General features: G+C 45.2%; 1 protein-coding gene across 1 annotated transcript in view; it reads right to left on the bottom strand.

Annotated features, from left to right (window-relative positions):
• LOC115458756 (protein mono-ADP-ribosyltransferase PARP4-like) overlaps positions 1-14,886 on the bottom strand; it is a gene marked incomplete at its 3' end in the record, with an annotated part of 153,292 nt that overhangs the window by 29,408 nt on the left and 108,998 nt on the right. The window contains 7 exon segments of the mRNA XM_030188568.1: positions 2,637-2,824; positions 3,157-3,224; positions 3,942-4,140; positions 11,231-11,368; positions 12,004-12,085; positions 12,224-12,270; positions 12,575-12,739. Coding sequence (XP_030044428.1) covers positions 2,637-2,824; positions 3,157-3,224; positions 3,942-4,140; positions 11,231-11,368; positions 12,004-12,085; positions 12,224-12,270; positions 12,575-12,739 — 887 coding nt within the window.

Raw genomic sequence — 14,886 nt, 5'->3', positions numbered from 1 at the left:
AGGACTGGCCTAATGGTTAGAGCAGTGAGCTGAGAACCTGGAGAAATGGGTTCAATTCCTACTGCAGCTCCTTGTGATCCTGGATAAGTCACTTAACCTTCCCTTGCCCCAGGTACACAAACTAAGATTGTCAGCCCAGTAGAGACAGAGAAAGTACCTGCATATAATAAAGGTAACCACTTATATTATAAATCGGCTCCCACTATCTTCTGTCAGTGTCAGTTCAAACAATCATTAACCAATATATTTCTCTTGGTGACCTCAGCTTTGCACATTACCAATTTTACTGAATGGCAATGGGTTCTGCACACTTTTCTTCATTGGTTCACACTATTAATGCATTTATTTTTTAACATTATTAACATTTAATTTTTTTTTTTTAATATTTAGAAGATTTTATTGATCATTGCATAGGATAACCAGTCCAAACTCAATGAGAGACCTTACACTTTCTTAACACAATATGAATCTAACATTGGGTATCTAGTAAAGAAATGCACCATCACCAACACAATGCTTTAACAGTAGCTTATGTTACTTCTATCATTTTTAATTTTATACAACAGATCCTCCCTCCCTTCACCTGCCTTGACCCTCCCCCCCCTCTACCCTCCCCCCCACCCCGTCTTCCCATCCTTATCAGTAAAGACTGCTAAAATTACATTTGTTATCCAGTTCCCTTTGTGTGCTTTCAAAAGGAGTCCATATCTTTTGCCATTTTGGCAAATTTCTCCCTTTCGCTGCAGTCAGTCTCTCCATTTCACATATGTAACTCACTTTAGTAAGCCAACCACTCATTGAGGGTACCTGTGGTCTTTTCCAATTTCAGGCCAAGTGGACTCGGGCCGCCACCAAGGACTGTCTTACCAATCCACACTGATCAGATGTAATGCCCTCAGGTCTCTGTCCTAATAGGAAGATCAAAGGATGCCACCGCACAGAACTGCCGAGCCATACTTGAAGTCGAGAGTGCACACCCCTCCAATAGGCCTGTGCCTTAGGACATAGCCACCATATGTGACCCATAGTCCCCTCCCCCCCACAATTCCTCCAGCAGCCCTTTGAAACCTGCGGAAACATATGGTGTAATCTAACCGGGGTCAGGTACCATCTACAGAATACCTTTACAGCATTCTCCTGCATGTCCACTGCACGAGAGACCCGCAACAGACTCCTCTCTAAGGTCAGCCAACCCGTCTCCGGTAACGAGAACTGTAGCTCCTGTTCCCACCGTTTTCTATGCAATAGGGATGTTTTGGAGCCTTTCACTAAGTAAGTGTACAGTTTGGAAATCAATCCTTTCGTGCCCTTGGGGTCTACACATACCTCCTCCAACGGGTGAGTATCCCATTTCAGGCATCCCATATACGCCTTCCCTTTCAAAAAGTGTTGTAGTTGCAAGTGGGCGTATCGATCCCCCCGTGAAAGACCGAAGTCAGTCACAAGAGTCTCGAAGGGTACAATAGTCTCCCCCACATGTAATTGACCCAACATGTCCAAACCCGCCTCCGCCCATTTACAGAATGTAGTGTTTCCTATACCCGGGGCAAACAGAGGGTTATCCACTATCGGGGCTAGTCCTGACACCAAAGGTTGCTGCTGGGGAAACAGGAGGTCCCAGTAGTGAAAAGTAGCTTGTACTGTAGGTGGAAATTTATCCACCCGACCCCTATCATTACCTGCGATCCACATTAGATGTCCCAACTTACGAGAACCCACCAGATTTTGTTCAATGTCAACCCACAGCTTGTGGTCCTCTCGTCGAAACCAATCTACTGCCGCCCTAGACTGTGCTGCACAATAATACCATTGAAGGTTGGGCATCCCCAACCCTCCCTCCCGTCTACTCTTATATAAGAGGGCTCTAGGTAACATTTAATTTTTGTAGTCAAATACTCATCTTATATAGATATATCGGACCCAGGGGTTGATGTTACTGTCCGACATGCATGTTTCGCCCTTGTCAGGGCTGTTTCAAGGACTACCCCCTACGAAAAATACTTAAAGATTAACTTCAACAGTATAGTGACAGAGATACAAAGTTAATTTCTCATACCACCCCACCGCTATATACATCCCCTCTACCGTTTAGCGGTATATAGCGGTGGGGTGGTATGAGAAATTAACTTTATATCTCTGTCACTATACCGTTGAAGTTAATCTTTATGTATTTTTCATAGGGGGTAGTCCTTGAAACAGCCCTGACAAGGGTGAAACATGCATGTCGGACAGTAACATCAACCCCTGGGTCCGATATATCTATATAAGATGAGCATTTGACTACAAAAATTAAATGTTAATAATAATGATAAAAAATAAATGCATTAATAGTGTGAACCAATGAAGAAAGGTGGGCAGAACCCATTGCCATTCAGTAAAACTGGTAATGTGCACAGCTGAGGTCACCAAGAGAAATATATTGATTAATGATTGTTTGAACTGACACTGACAGAAGATAGTGGGAGCTGATTTATAATATAAGTGGATACTATCTGAGGTCCCACAGTGAACATATACAGTTAAGGGAGCCACTGTCATTGTTTTATAATAAATGTAAACCACTGACTGTACCACAAAGGCAGTATATCAAATCCATGATCCTTTACTCAGAAAGAGAAGATTTACTTTGTACCTACCCAACACCACAGGCAAATAACCTTGTGTGCTTGATACTCTTCTTTATAATTTGGAAAGTAAGGCTCTCATTCTGAATGTGGCCATCAGATATTAGCAGAATGTTGCGCAGACGGTCGGAAGGTGCTAACAAACTCAAAGAGCGCAAAGGTTTCCACAAGTCAGTGTTACCCATCGTGGGTGTGGCAATCTGAGAAAAAAAAAACAGTGAAAAAAACAAACACCTGAATAATCTGAATCTTATTTTTTCTCCCAATAGCAGATCAGCTCTTTAATTTAGAAAATAAACAGAGTTTGTGTCTTTTTTCTTCATTTACAATGGGGATTTCTTATGACCTCTCAGACAAATGCAGAATTCTTTTTGTAAGAATGGTTTTTATGGCTAAAAGAAATCAGTGAGTGATTGGTGGGGGCCTAGAAGAATAAAGAGGGTTGAGAAAAATAAAGGAGGGAACTTGTGTTAGGGGAATGGAGACAAATAATAAAATCAGTTGCACACTGAAAGGAACAATTGTAACTCACTTTAATATATTCTTCCAATAAGGATCGGTTTGTTGTGCTCTTTGGATAGGAAAATAATTCTTGATAATCTACATAAAAGAATGGAAACCAAATCATACCACAACAAAAAAGATAGAGTACCTATATGGGGGGTAATTTTATAACAGGATGCAATGCCTATGCTGAAAGTCTAAGAAAGCGGCTATTCCACCAGTGTTGCTATGCTCATATTAGCCCTCTCCTCAAGTCACTTCACAGGCTCCCCATCTGTTTCCGCATACAGTTCAAATTCCTCTTGCTGATTTATAAGTGTATTCAGTCTGCAGCTCCTCAGTACCTCTCCACTCTTATCTCTCCCTACAATCCTCCCTGGGAACTCCTTCACTGGGTAAATCTCTCTTATCTGAGCCCTACTCCCCCACTGTCAACTCCAGACTCTGCTCCTTTTATCTTGCTGCACCATATGCCTGGAATAGACTTCCTGAATCAATGCGTTAAGCTCCATCTCTGGCTGTCTTCAAATCTAGGCTAAAAGCTTACCTTTTTGAAACTGCTTTTAATTCCTAACTCCTATTCACTTGTTCTGTACCCATTTGACTTGAAATGTTTTCAAAAGAAATCTTAACACATTTTATGAGGGAAAAGGGACTGGTAGACATCATGATGCAGGTAGATTATATGGAATTAACAGTGATAGCTCTTTGAGAGAGCTATCGCTGTAAGTTAAAACAGGTCATCTTTCAACTTAACCATTATGAAAATATGTAACCAAATACTCTGGCAGAAAACAGAAAGAACCAACTTACTTGTGCCAAACCTGATAAGGTTTATTTGGTGACGGTCACTAAGAGACTTCAGCACAAGAAGAGCAATCTGCTTGGCCTGCTGGAATATCAAGCCCTCCATGGAGGTAGAGCAATCCAAACAAATAACAATCTCACTGGAATCATCCACTTCAAATAAAGTGGATGGTTCAAAATAGGGTTGAAACACCAGCATACATGCCTACAGGAAGAAAAAACAAAACAGCCCCATCAGCAATGACGAACCTACCCTATATTGTATACAAGATATTGATCTGGTTCCCAGATGGCAACCAGATGGGTCATGAAATAAAGTCCCCCTAAATTTACTCAACCAGAAACTTCAAGAGAGCAGTTTTTCAAATCTTTTTCCATGGGTAAACACCTACCTGCCTACCTGTGAAAAATGAGGCACCAAAAACTGCCCCCCCCCCCCCTGAGAGCATGGGTACTTTCACTCAAGCAGTGGGTACAGGAGGGGCCTGCTTACCCAATCACCAGGCTACACAGTTGCCTAAGACCTTTGAATATTTCTATAATTATTCTTTTACATTGAAAATGTAGAGTATGCAGTGTAAATCAGTAAAGCAAGCTCATACTTTCATGCATTTTGAATTGTACTTTTTAGACATCAGAATGTGAAAAATATACACTTTTAAAGTTTCAAAAGTTTAAGAATGTGTGCCACATATAAGTCAATACTGCCTATAACGTCTACTATTTTATATTTCAATAGCACCACTAGGCATACACCTCAGATCTCAGTGTACATCTGCATTATTCTTCTATTTGATTTCTATGGAGAAATTAGGGCTTACCTGATAATTTTCTTTCCATTAGTTCTTCACACTATTCCAGGATGTGTGGGTAGTTCTGTCCATCGACCAGCAGATGGAGACAGAACTGAGCTGTCCCATATATACTCAGCCAGCCATCCCAGTTCTCCAGTATTTGCCTAAACAAGCAGAAGGAATAAAACCAAAAACCTCTACAACTGTAAACGACCAAACAATCGGACTCTCGGAAGGTCCCCGGTATCTTTAGAGATAGACAAAAGAGTGACAGCCCGTGCATAAGCTGTAAAGCCTGCCACCAAAACAGGTCCAGGGGTGGGCTCCTGGAATACTGTGAAGAACTAATGGAAAGAAAATTATCATCAGGTAAGCCCTAATTTCTCCTTCATTATGTTACTTCCCACAATTCCAGGACACATGGGATATTCAAAAGCAATCCTAACAGGGTGGGACCCCAGCTCCGCTGCCTGGAGAACCGAAGCCCTGACCACCCCCGCCGAACGGCCACAATATCCACTGAGAAGCCCAGCAAACGCATACAATAACAACCATGTTGCTGCTCTGCCAAAAGCCACCGGGCCAACAAGATGGATGCTGCACAGGATGCTGCTATCCAGCACGTAGAGACAGCTGAAGTAAGCGTCCCTACCAACCAAGAGGCAAAGGTGACCAAGGACGCCATGAGACTCAACCTCTGTCATCCCTAAAAGGGCTGAACAGACGAACCAAACATCAGAAGGAAGGAGAAGCCTCAAGAAAGTGCAAACAACTCCAACGGCCACCCAGAAGCCTCAGTGAGGCGAAATGCAACATCCCGGCGAAACACCAGATGATACGCCAACCAACTGACTTGGAATACTGAAACCAACTGAGGCAGAGAGGGACGGACAGAACTGAGACCCCAGCCTCCGGCAACAGAGGAACAGGTCCCAGCACTACCGCGCCCAGAAATCCGCACTCCAGAGGTAAGAGACATCAAAAACACCTCACGCAACGTATGAACCATATTGTTGGCCTTCCGGAGAGGGCCAAAGGACAGATGTGGCAGAGTCCGCAGCACAAGGCAGACAAATCAAACCGAACACAAAGTTCGAAAGGGGTTCCAAAGGCGAACCTCTTTCCAGAAGGGACCTCCTCTGTATGGAAAGTCAAGGAAGAATGCCGTAGCCAGCCCCAATACAAAATAGGAAGCGGAACTCTTGAGGGAGGGCGGCTGTGGGAACAACTCCCAGTGCATGCCCTGCCTGGCGGACCAAGGCCACTGCCGGCGTCAACTCTGGGGGGCTGGGGATCACCGAAAGAGAAGGGAGAACTGCCATAGACAGAAGCTATCCCTCCCCACCAGGAACCACTTCCCTGGCCACAGACATAGGTTCCAGGACCTGCACTGAGTCCATGCTCTAGGATGAGCACACTGAGGATTAGGCAAATCCACCTCACCAACAGCAACGTTGCTGAGCCGTGAGGAAACTTGCTCTCCCCAAGTGTTGGCAGGAGCTCAACATTCTGGCCGCCGCTGTGGCATGAATCAGCCATTCCCAACGAGATCCCAAGTCCAAAGACTGCAGAAGCTGACCGAACCTCCAGCTGTAAGATGTCCGCCACTCCAGAGAAAGCAGACTGCCGCAGTAACACTGAACTACTGGAGCCGACTGGGAAGCCTGTAGCCGAGAAAATACCCCCAATGGCATCAATTCAGAACAGCAGCAACCACAGAAACTGGGACCTCAACTCCCAAGAGAAGAGACTGCAACTCAGAAGAGAGGAGACTGCAAACAGTGAGGACCTCCAGAGCTGTATGTTGCCCCCAAGAAGTGTGTAGCCCTGGAGAAGAAAACCACTGGATTCCAGGAAGGGAGACTGCCAAGACTACGGATTACCAGAGTGACCTGCAACTCCGAAGACAGAGGCCCGTCATAGCTGGAAAGCCCAAAGGTGACAACCACTCCAAAGAGAAAAGACTACCATAATGGTGAAGCTGAGGAGGTGACTGCAACCCCAAAGTGTGGAGAAAACAGCAGCTAGAAGACCAGGAGGCAACTGCATCTCTGGAGAGGAGACTGCCAGGACTGTGAATGCAAGAGGTGACTGCAATCCTGAAAAGGAGAAACTGCCTCGGCTGCGAAGGCCAAGAGGTGACTGCAACTCCGAAGGAAAGACCACCGTAGCTGTGAAGTGCAGGAGGCATCTAAGATTCCAAAGAGGAGACTGCCGTGGCTGTGAAGCCCAGGAGGCCTCTGCAACTCCGAAGAGAAGACTGCTGTGGCTGTGAAGCCCGGGAAGCATTTGAAACCAAAGAGAAGACTGCCGTGACTGTGAAGCCCGGGAGGTGTCTGCAACTGTGAAGAGGAGACTGCCGTGGCTGTGAATACCGGGAGGGAGGGACTGGTACCAGATATACCGCCTTTCTGTGGATTTTGCAACTACATTCAAAGCGGTTTACATAGTATATACAGGTTCTTATTGTACCTGGGACAATGGAGGGTTAAGTGACTTTCCCAGAGTCACAAGAAGCTGCACTGGGAATTGAACCCAGTTCACTAGTATCAAAGTCCACTGCACTAACCACTAGGCTACTCCAAAGGAGGAGACTGCCATGGCTGTGACGCCCGGGAGGTGTCTGCAACTTCATATAGGAGATTGCTGTGGCTATGAAGCCCTATAGGCGTCTGCAATTCCGAAGAGGAGACTGCCGCAGCTGTGATGCCCCTAGGCATCTGCAACTCCACCCAAAAGGAGGCTGCTGTGGCCGAGAGGACCAGGAGAGGTACGCCACTCAGAAGCAAGGAGACTGCCGCAGCAGTGCAGCCCCAAAGGCATCTGCAACTCTGCAGAGGGGAGACTGCCAAGGCTGCAAAGCCCAGGAGGCGCCCGCAATCCCAAAGAGAGGAGACTGCCGTACCGGTGAAAACCAGGAGGCATCTGCAACTCTCAACAGAGAAAACAGCTGAAGCTGCTGAGACTCTCCAGAAAAAAAACACCCTAGAGGTGCAGAGAAGTACACTCTGTGGAATAGAAGTGGCTGCTGCCACAGACACATACAGGAAAAAAAAATGTCCCCAGAAAGGAGGCTACTGCTGCTATCCCGAAAAGTATGAGAGGTCTGTGACCTAAGCTCTAAGAGACCACGGCAGCCCTGAGCAAAGAGACTGCCGGTGGTCAGAGACCTTCACAACGAAGAAACAAGGACCCCTGAAGACCAAGGAGAAGACCACATCGGGGACAAATTACAAGAGGCTGAAGCCCTTGTGCGACTACCGCAGCCCCAGAGGGCGACTGCATAGACAGACCAGGAGAAGGCACAGACACTTCAAGTGGTCCAAAAGGGGGGGGGGGGGGGAGGTGCAACGGGTTGACTTAGTGACCCAAAGGGGACCAGCAGAGCAAACCTCCAGGAATGCCAACAGCCCCCAAAGAACCCAGACAAAGTGCCGGATGGAGACAAGCAGCCCAGCTCACGCGACTATCTTGAGGGTGTTTGTTTTTTTGTTTTTTTAACTAGAACTAGTGGCACGCCAGCCCTCCAAGGCACACCGAGGAGGGCAAGCAAATAAGGCAGGGACACGGCATTACCGGGACTGATCCCAGCGTTGACCCAGCACTGCCAAAGGCAGGGGAGCCGCAGCCCATGGAAGAAGCAGCCACTCAACTGTAGCCCCAGGCCAGGAGCAAACAGAAGCATGCTAGATGGAAGCCACACCCAGCCTCTGCAGTCCTTGACCGTCAGGAGCACTTCCCCCACCGTGGTAGAAAACGCCAGGAGAGCAGACATCATGCCTTTCTTTTCTTTCAAACTGCCGAAACCGGCCCCCAGTGCTTCTCCACTGCCGTTCCAATACAGGGTACCCCCCAGTCCACTGTCACCCCTGAAAAACCTCTCACCTCACAGCCCCCCGACTGGGGGCTGTCCCAGAGCTGCACAGGAGTACAGTCCTGCAATGCCTGCTCCGTGTCCCAGGAAGCTGCTGTGATAAAGAGAGCCCTTTTTTCTTTATTTTTTTTTTTAATACCGCTTTAATGTTGTCCGGCAGCACTAGAGAGCAGAGAGGAAAACAAAGAGGGCAGGGTTCTGCGGGACCAGAGAGAGAAGAGGGCAAATCAGAGAGGGGAGGGTTCTATGGGGAACAGAGACAGGGATCTGGAACCACCAGATATGACTCCCACTAGACCTTTACCCGCCAAGCTTGACTGGGAGACCAGTTGACTAACTGGCCAGGAGCAGGGCCTCAGAACCAGGAGCAGAAAAGTATGCATGTCCATTTTTCCTGATGGAAACAGAAAATACTGGAGAACTGGGCTGGCTGGCTGAGTGTATATGGGACAGCTCAGTTCTGAGTTTTCTATCTCCACCTGCTGGTCGATGGACAGAACTGCCCACACGTCCTGAAATAGTGGGAAGTAACTTAATGGAAGTATACATTTTGGCTGTTTACCCTGATGAACTAGAGCCCAAAACACAGGCCTCCTGTGCTGTGGTGGATCACAGCTATGCCATACGATGGCCCATGCTTCATTATTTGTAATTTTGCATCAAACTCACCGTGCCGGGACAATTGTTTTGAGCCAGTTTCAACTGGCTTAGTGACCACGGTATCTAGCGATGAATGTGCAAAAGTCTACAGTAACCTGTTTACCACACTCGCAAATGCGCAACAAAAAAGCTGTGCAAATGTATTGCAATTATGTGGTTCTCATTTAAATGATGGCAACGCATGATGCACAGCCATTTACAGGCAATGCACAGAAAGGTCTGCATACCTTTAACGTGATATATTTAATGGGTGCTCAGGGGCTGCCGATAACTCCAGAGAGCTGTCATCTGCCGTCAACATAAACACATCCATAAAGTGCGTGCATAAGCACTGTCATTGACATTCACGCATATGTGCGTATGTGTACATCCGTCTTGGAGAAGCCATGGCTGCACATGGTCCCTGCAGGAGAAAGCCCAACTTCTCCAACACAGATGTGCTCTGGCTTACGCAGCTCATAGTTATATAAATGAGAAGTGCCTCTTCCCCCAACAGGGGAAGAGGAGAAACATAATAAGAATAGACGAGGGCTGGGAAGTGCTGCAGCACCTCTTCAATAGGCGGTCTTCGTACCCGAGATCTGTAAGTATTTTTGCCATTTTTTTGTCCCTTCCTCCCTCCCTCCACACTCACCAATGAAAATGTGAAACCACCTCAAAAAAACGGGATGCAAGCAATGTGGCACAGCATACGGTAACCATCTGCACAGCTATTAAAAAATCACGCACGGACCGTGGCCTATAAGGCTCTGCTTACAAGTGACGTCTATCTCACATGCCCAGGATGCACGTCTATGATGCGATCTACTTAGACATGCGTACAACAGCTATAGTATTTGCTGTGTGCTTAGCGAATGACTATTGTGCACATGTGTTTGCTACACCGCTACCTTGAATTTCAACAGGTTAGCGAGACTTTCATGCATCGACCTTTTTGTATTACCGAGCGACTCATTTGCATGCAATTTGTTATGAGCATCTGTCAATTTTTCATAATCGGTATCTTGTAACGTGGACCTTTACGTTTTCGGTTCTTCTAAGTTTCTTTCATGCATCTGCCTCACAGTGTCAGAGGTCCACTAATATTTACCAATGCAGAGAGGCACACGCTAAGCAGTGCTTTATTTGCATACAAACAGACAACAAAAAGGCCAGGACATAGCAAACATCTCAGGCACTTTTAGAGAGCTCTTTACTAAGCTGAGCAGTGGCGTTCCTAGGGTGGCAGATCGCCAATGTGCCCCCCCCCCCGGGTGCGACACCCCCACCACCCCGGCGAAAGGACACCCCCTCCCCCCGGGTGCATTTTTACCTGCTGGGGGGAGGGGGGAAGAAGAGTGCTGCGCGCCTGTCGGCTTCGCTCGTTCCATGCTCCCTCTGCCCCAGAAAAGGAAGTAACCTGTTCCCGGGCAGAGGGAGCACGGAACGAGCGGAGCCGACAGGCGCGCGGCACCCCTCCAGCAGCGTGCACCCGGGGTGGACTGCCCCCACCTTGGTACGCCACTGAAGCTGAGTTAGCTGATTAATGCAGGAAGCACCCCATGCTAATTGCCACAGTAAACAGCTAACATGGGAAATGTCATTTTGGGGTGGGGGAATGGGCAGTTTTCTTGAGGTACTTAACATAGTGGATGACCCTGCAATATTAACTGTTGCACAGATAACTATAATCCACATTATCTACCATGCCACTGCACAGAAGCCCTCCCCAAAAAAGCTGAAAACCACAGAGGGGTGCACCTAATATGCCTTACCTTTTGCAGTTAATGCATGGTGGATGCAAAAATTTTCTGCAACTTTACTCTCAGGACGAAGTAATCATTTACCATATGAGAGGCTTACAGGAAACCTGGGATTAATAATATTTACTCACAGTCCCCACCTCAGCAATTTCTGAGAACAGCATCATAGACCAAGTGAGCTAATCCAATTTATACACTGAAGATCTTGTCAAGAATAAGTATTACCTCACTCTCATGCTCTGGGTGCTTTTCCACCCACATTCTGGGAGGGTGGGCTTTACACATGCATATACGTAAATCAAAGCCATCACTGTCTAATGAAGAGTCCTTGCAGGTGCTGATCACAGCTTTACACTCTGTTTTCTAAAAGAACAAATGAGGAATAAAACTGAATAACTTTCACAAAATGATAACTTTCTGCGTATTATGTGATTTTCCACGAGACTTCCTTATATAATATAGCTGGTATGCAAACAACAGAGATGTGCTAATTCTGATGTTAATAACTGAGAAGCACACTTTGGAGGTAAATTTGTAAAGTAATTTCCAAGCATATGTGGCCACATATGCAAGTAACAAGCCTCTTATAAAATACGGAGTGGCATAAAAGTACATGCAATTACATGATTATGGAGTTTGCAAGTAAACACATAAATTAGAAGATGCAAATGTCCTGCCTAGATAAGTGTATGTGCTCAGGAGCTGCATCGCAGGGTTCCCCTGGTTCTAAGCCCATTACACTAACCATTAGCCTACTCCTCCTCCTCTAAAGACTTGACAGTCCAGCAATGAATATCCAGTCTTAACTCTGCCCACAGCTTTCAGTGGCTTAAAAAACGCTGACTACCACAGGATGAACGTCAGGCCCAACAATTCTAACTGAACACATTTTCTAATAATTTTATCAGTGTTTTCCACAATCTTAAATTATGTAAAAATATCAAGGTAGAATATGCTTAGAAATAGTTATTTTGCAGTTGCAAAGGATCTTCACTTACCTTTATTTTGATGTTGTGTGTTAGGCTGTAAATGAATTCAATCTTGTACGGCATTTCAACAGACATATCCAAAGAGAATGCCCTGAACAGCAAAAGAGAAAACACATATAACTCACAAAGCGCCAAATCATTTGGCTGAACTATTCACAATATACATTATTTTGAAATAGTGACAAACTGTCACAGCATGTAAATACATATATTTTTTTTAATTACTTGCCCTTTTTGTGCCCATCCTTCTTTAATATAAACCTTCTCTACAGTGTCCTGTGAAAAATAATACACCAATGTTTAATCAATTACCCTAAAGCAGCAGAAGTCACTTCAGAACAGAGGGTTTTGCTACATGACTAAGAATAGTTTTAAGGTTTTCAAACAAATAAAGAGATTGACACACAGTCAGTGATAAAAGTAATTAGGTGCCAGGCCGTGACTTGGGAGCAAAACTTCATCAAAGAAACATAAAACAAAATGGCACAGTAAGCCATCTTGCTGCCTCCAATCAGACAGTCCTGCAGCTACAAAAGGTCTTCCTGTAGAAATTACCTCCCTAGTTCCACATTACACAAACCTGTGTATTTTCCTTCAGTGCTTTGTCCTGTTGCCAAGGTGCCACAGCAGCAGGTATGTGGAAACATACAGATCCATGCTGCATACTCAGCTCAGTGATATAAGTGATTTTGATCAGAACTGTAGCTTCTGCTGGCAAGTTTCCAACACTTACAGTAAAAACATCCTACAAAACAAGAACTTGCTTAAAGATTTCACATTTTAGCACAGTACTACCAAACCAGTATGATTTATCTGCTTATGTTATAATCAATGTCAATGGCCTTGTATGTAGAAAGTTTTTCTCAAAATTCTGATTTTTTTCCATTAACACCCTGTGAAGGCAGGCTAAAAAAAACAACAAAAAAAACCCACGCCTGACCTCCTGAAGATATAATCATTCAACTTAAGAATACACAGAGCTAGTGCAAGGGTATTTGGCACTCTAAGCAAACCTATAGCCTTGCACCAATGCTTCAATTTTTAAATCACCAGGTCCTCCCCCTGAGATTTTGATAATTAAATTTAATCACAATCACCTCAACCTCATTCCTCCCAGAACAATTCTGTGAAATGAATAACTGGGCATCATGGGGGCAATATTTAAAATCACGTATACGGTCGGCAGCGTGGTTGACTGCATTTGAAAAAAAATGCTACTTATACAGATAACTTTAATCATTTAAATCATTAACAAGGTAATATTATTAAAAGTTGTTTATATGCGAAGGCCAAGCAGGCACCTCTTTTGTAGCCTACTTTATAAAGGCTCATAGGAACCTATGTGTCTTTATAAAAATACTAGCAGAAATCCTGCAGACATTGTGAGAAAAATTAATGTGCATACATTTACACAGCTCGAGAGCTAGTGTAAATGCACATACATATAATAGGCCTGATCTCAGGCATTTTAAAAATGACATATGCAAACTAACTCTGACTATGTTCCACCCACTCTTGCCACAGTACACACCTACATCAGTGTTGCATACAAGTATGTGCCTACTTGTACATGCAAGGCAATTTTATAAACGGCATTTTTGCATGTATACTGGCATACGCATGCAAAAATGCCATTGTAAAATTACCCTACACATAGCTGTGGGCATTCTGGGGCTAGCTAAAAAATTATCTTTTTAAGTAAGGTAGCTGTATAACACATATTTGCCTCTTGTGTGTTAATAGCAAAAGCATGTGTTATTTTGCCATAAGGCACATTAGGTTAAGTCATCAAAGGTTGCATAATGAAATGCAAAGCATACAAAATGCCTCATTATTATGCAAATTGAATAACACAGCTTGAAGTACTTCACAGTCTTAATTATTTCTAGAAAAATAATCCCTGCTCAAAGCTGGCCTTATATCCTGTCTAGGAGCACTGGGCTGCTAACATATGGCCCAATATCTTTACAAATTTTTAACTCCTCCCCCCCTCCCGTTAAAAATCCCACCCTATCAGAATACTTCCTCTCCAAACCCCCAGTCCAAAGCCTCCTACCCCTATATGAATTCAGCACATGGACTCTCCTCCCCCCTCAACCCCTACAGAAGAACCTCCCCAACCCTACCCACAGGCCTACCTAAAGAACTCCCTGGTGGCCTACGGTTATAGGGTAGGCGTGATCTCCAGCCACTCCTGTCCCCTCCAGCATTGGGTTCCAAATGGTGCCAGCAGAACCTTAGTGGTAGTGTAGCAGTACTACTACAAGAGGTTCATGCTACCATGGTACTACTGCTAGGGTTCAACTAGTGTCATTTTGAACCTGGTGCTGGAGGGGGCAGGAAAACCTGGATATTGCTCCTGTTCCCATAACCCTAAACCACCAGAGTTCTTGAGGTAGGCCTGTGGTGGGATGGGGGGGGGGGAATTGGGTGGACTTCTTGGAGGAAAAGAGAGTCTATGGGGTGACACGTGAGGGGGGGGGGGGGAGAATCCAGACTGGAAGTATGTCCTGGTGGAATTGGAGGTCTTGACTAGGGGGCAGGGTGGTCAGCAATGATTTAGAAAGGCACTGGCTCCTTTAAGAAAGGCTTTCTGGGAACACTGGGCCACGTGCTACCAGACCAATACTCCTGGAAGAAGAATAACACAGCTTGTAAAGTTAAATAAATACAGCAATTTGCAATTATCACTAGAGTCACTAACCTTGGTACTAAGTTGCCGCAAGTTAGTAACTTTCATGTTAAATTGAGCTGCAGTAAAATGCAAGATTTTAATGCGGCTTAGTAGCCAGCCCCATAGCAGCTAAACTTATCTGTTTTAGTGGTTCTGCACAAATAGCAAGTTTTAAAGTTGAACATATCTCATCCATGTAACTTTATTCAGAGAGAGAG

Source organism: Microcaecilia unicolor, unplaced genomic scaffold (genome assembly GCF_901765095.1).
Source record: "Microcaecilia unicolor unplaced genomic scaffold, aMicUni1.1, whole genome shotgun sequence".
NCBI lineage: Eukaryota > Metazoa > Chordata > Amphibia > Gymnophiona > Siphonopidae > Microcaecilia > Microcaecilia unicolor.
The sequence above is the reverse complement of the archived record's forward strand: the minus strand, read 5'-3'. Positions and strand labels throughout refer to the sequence as shown.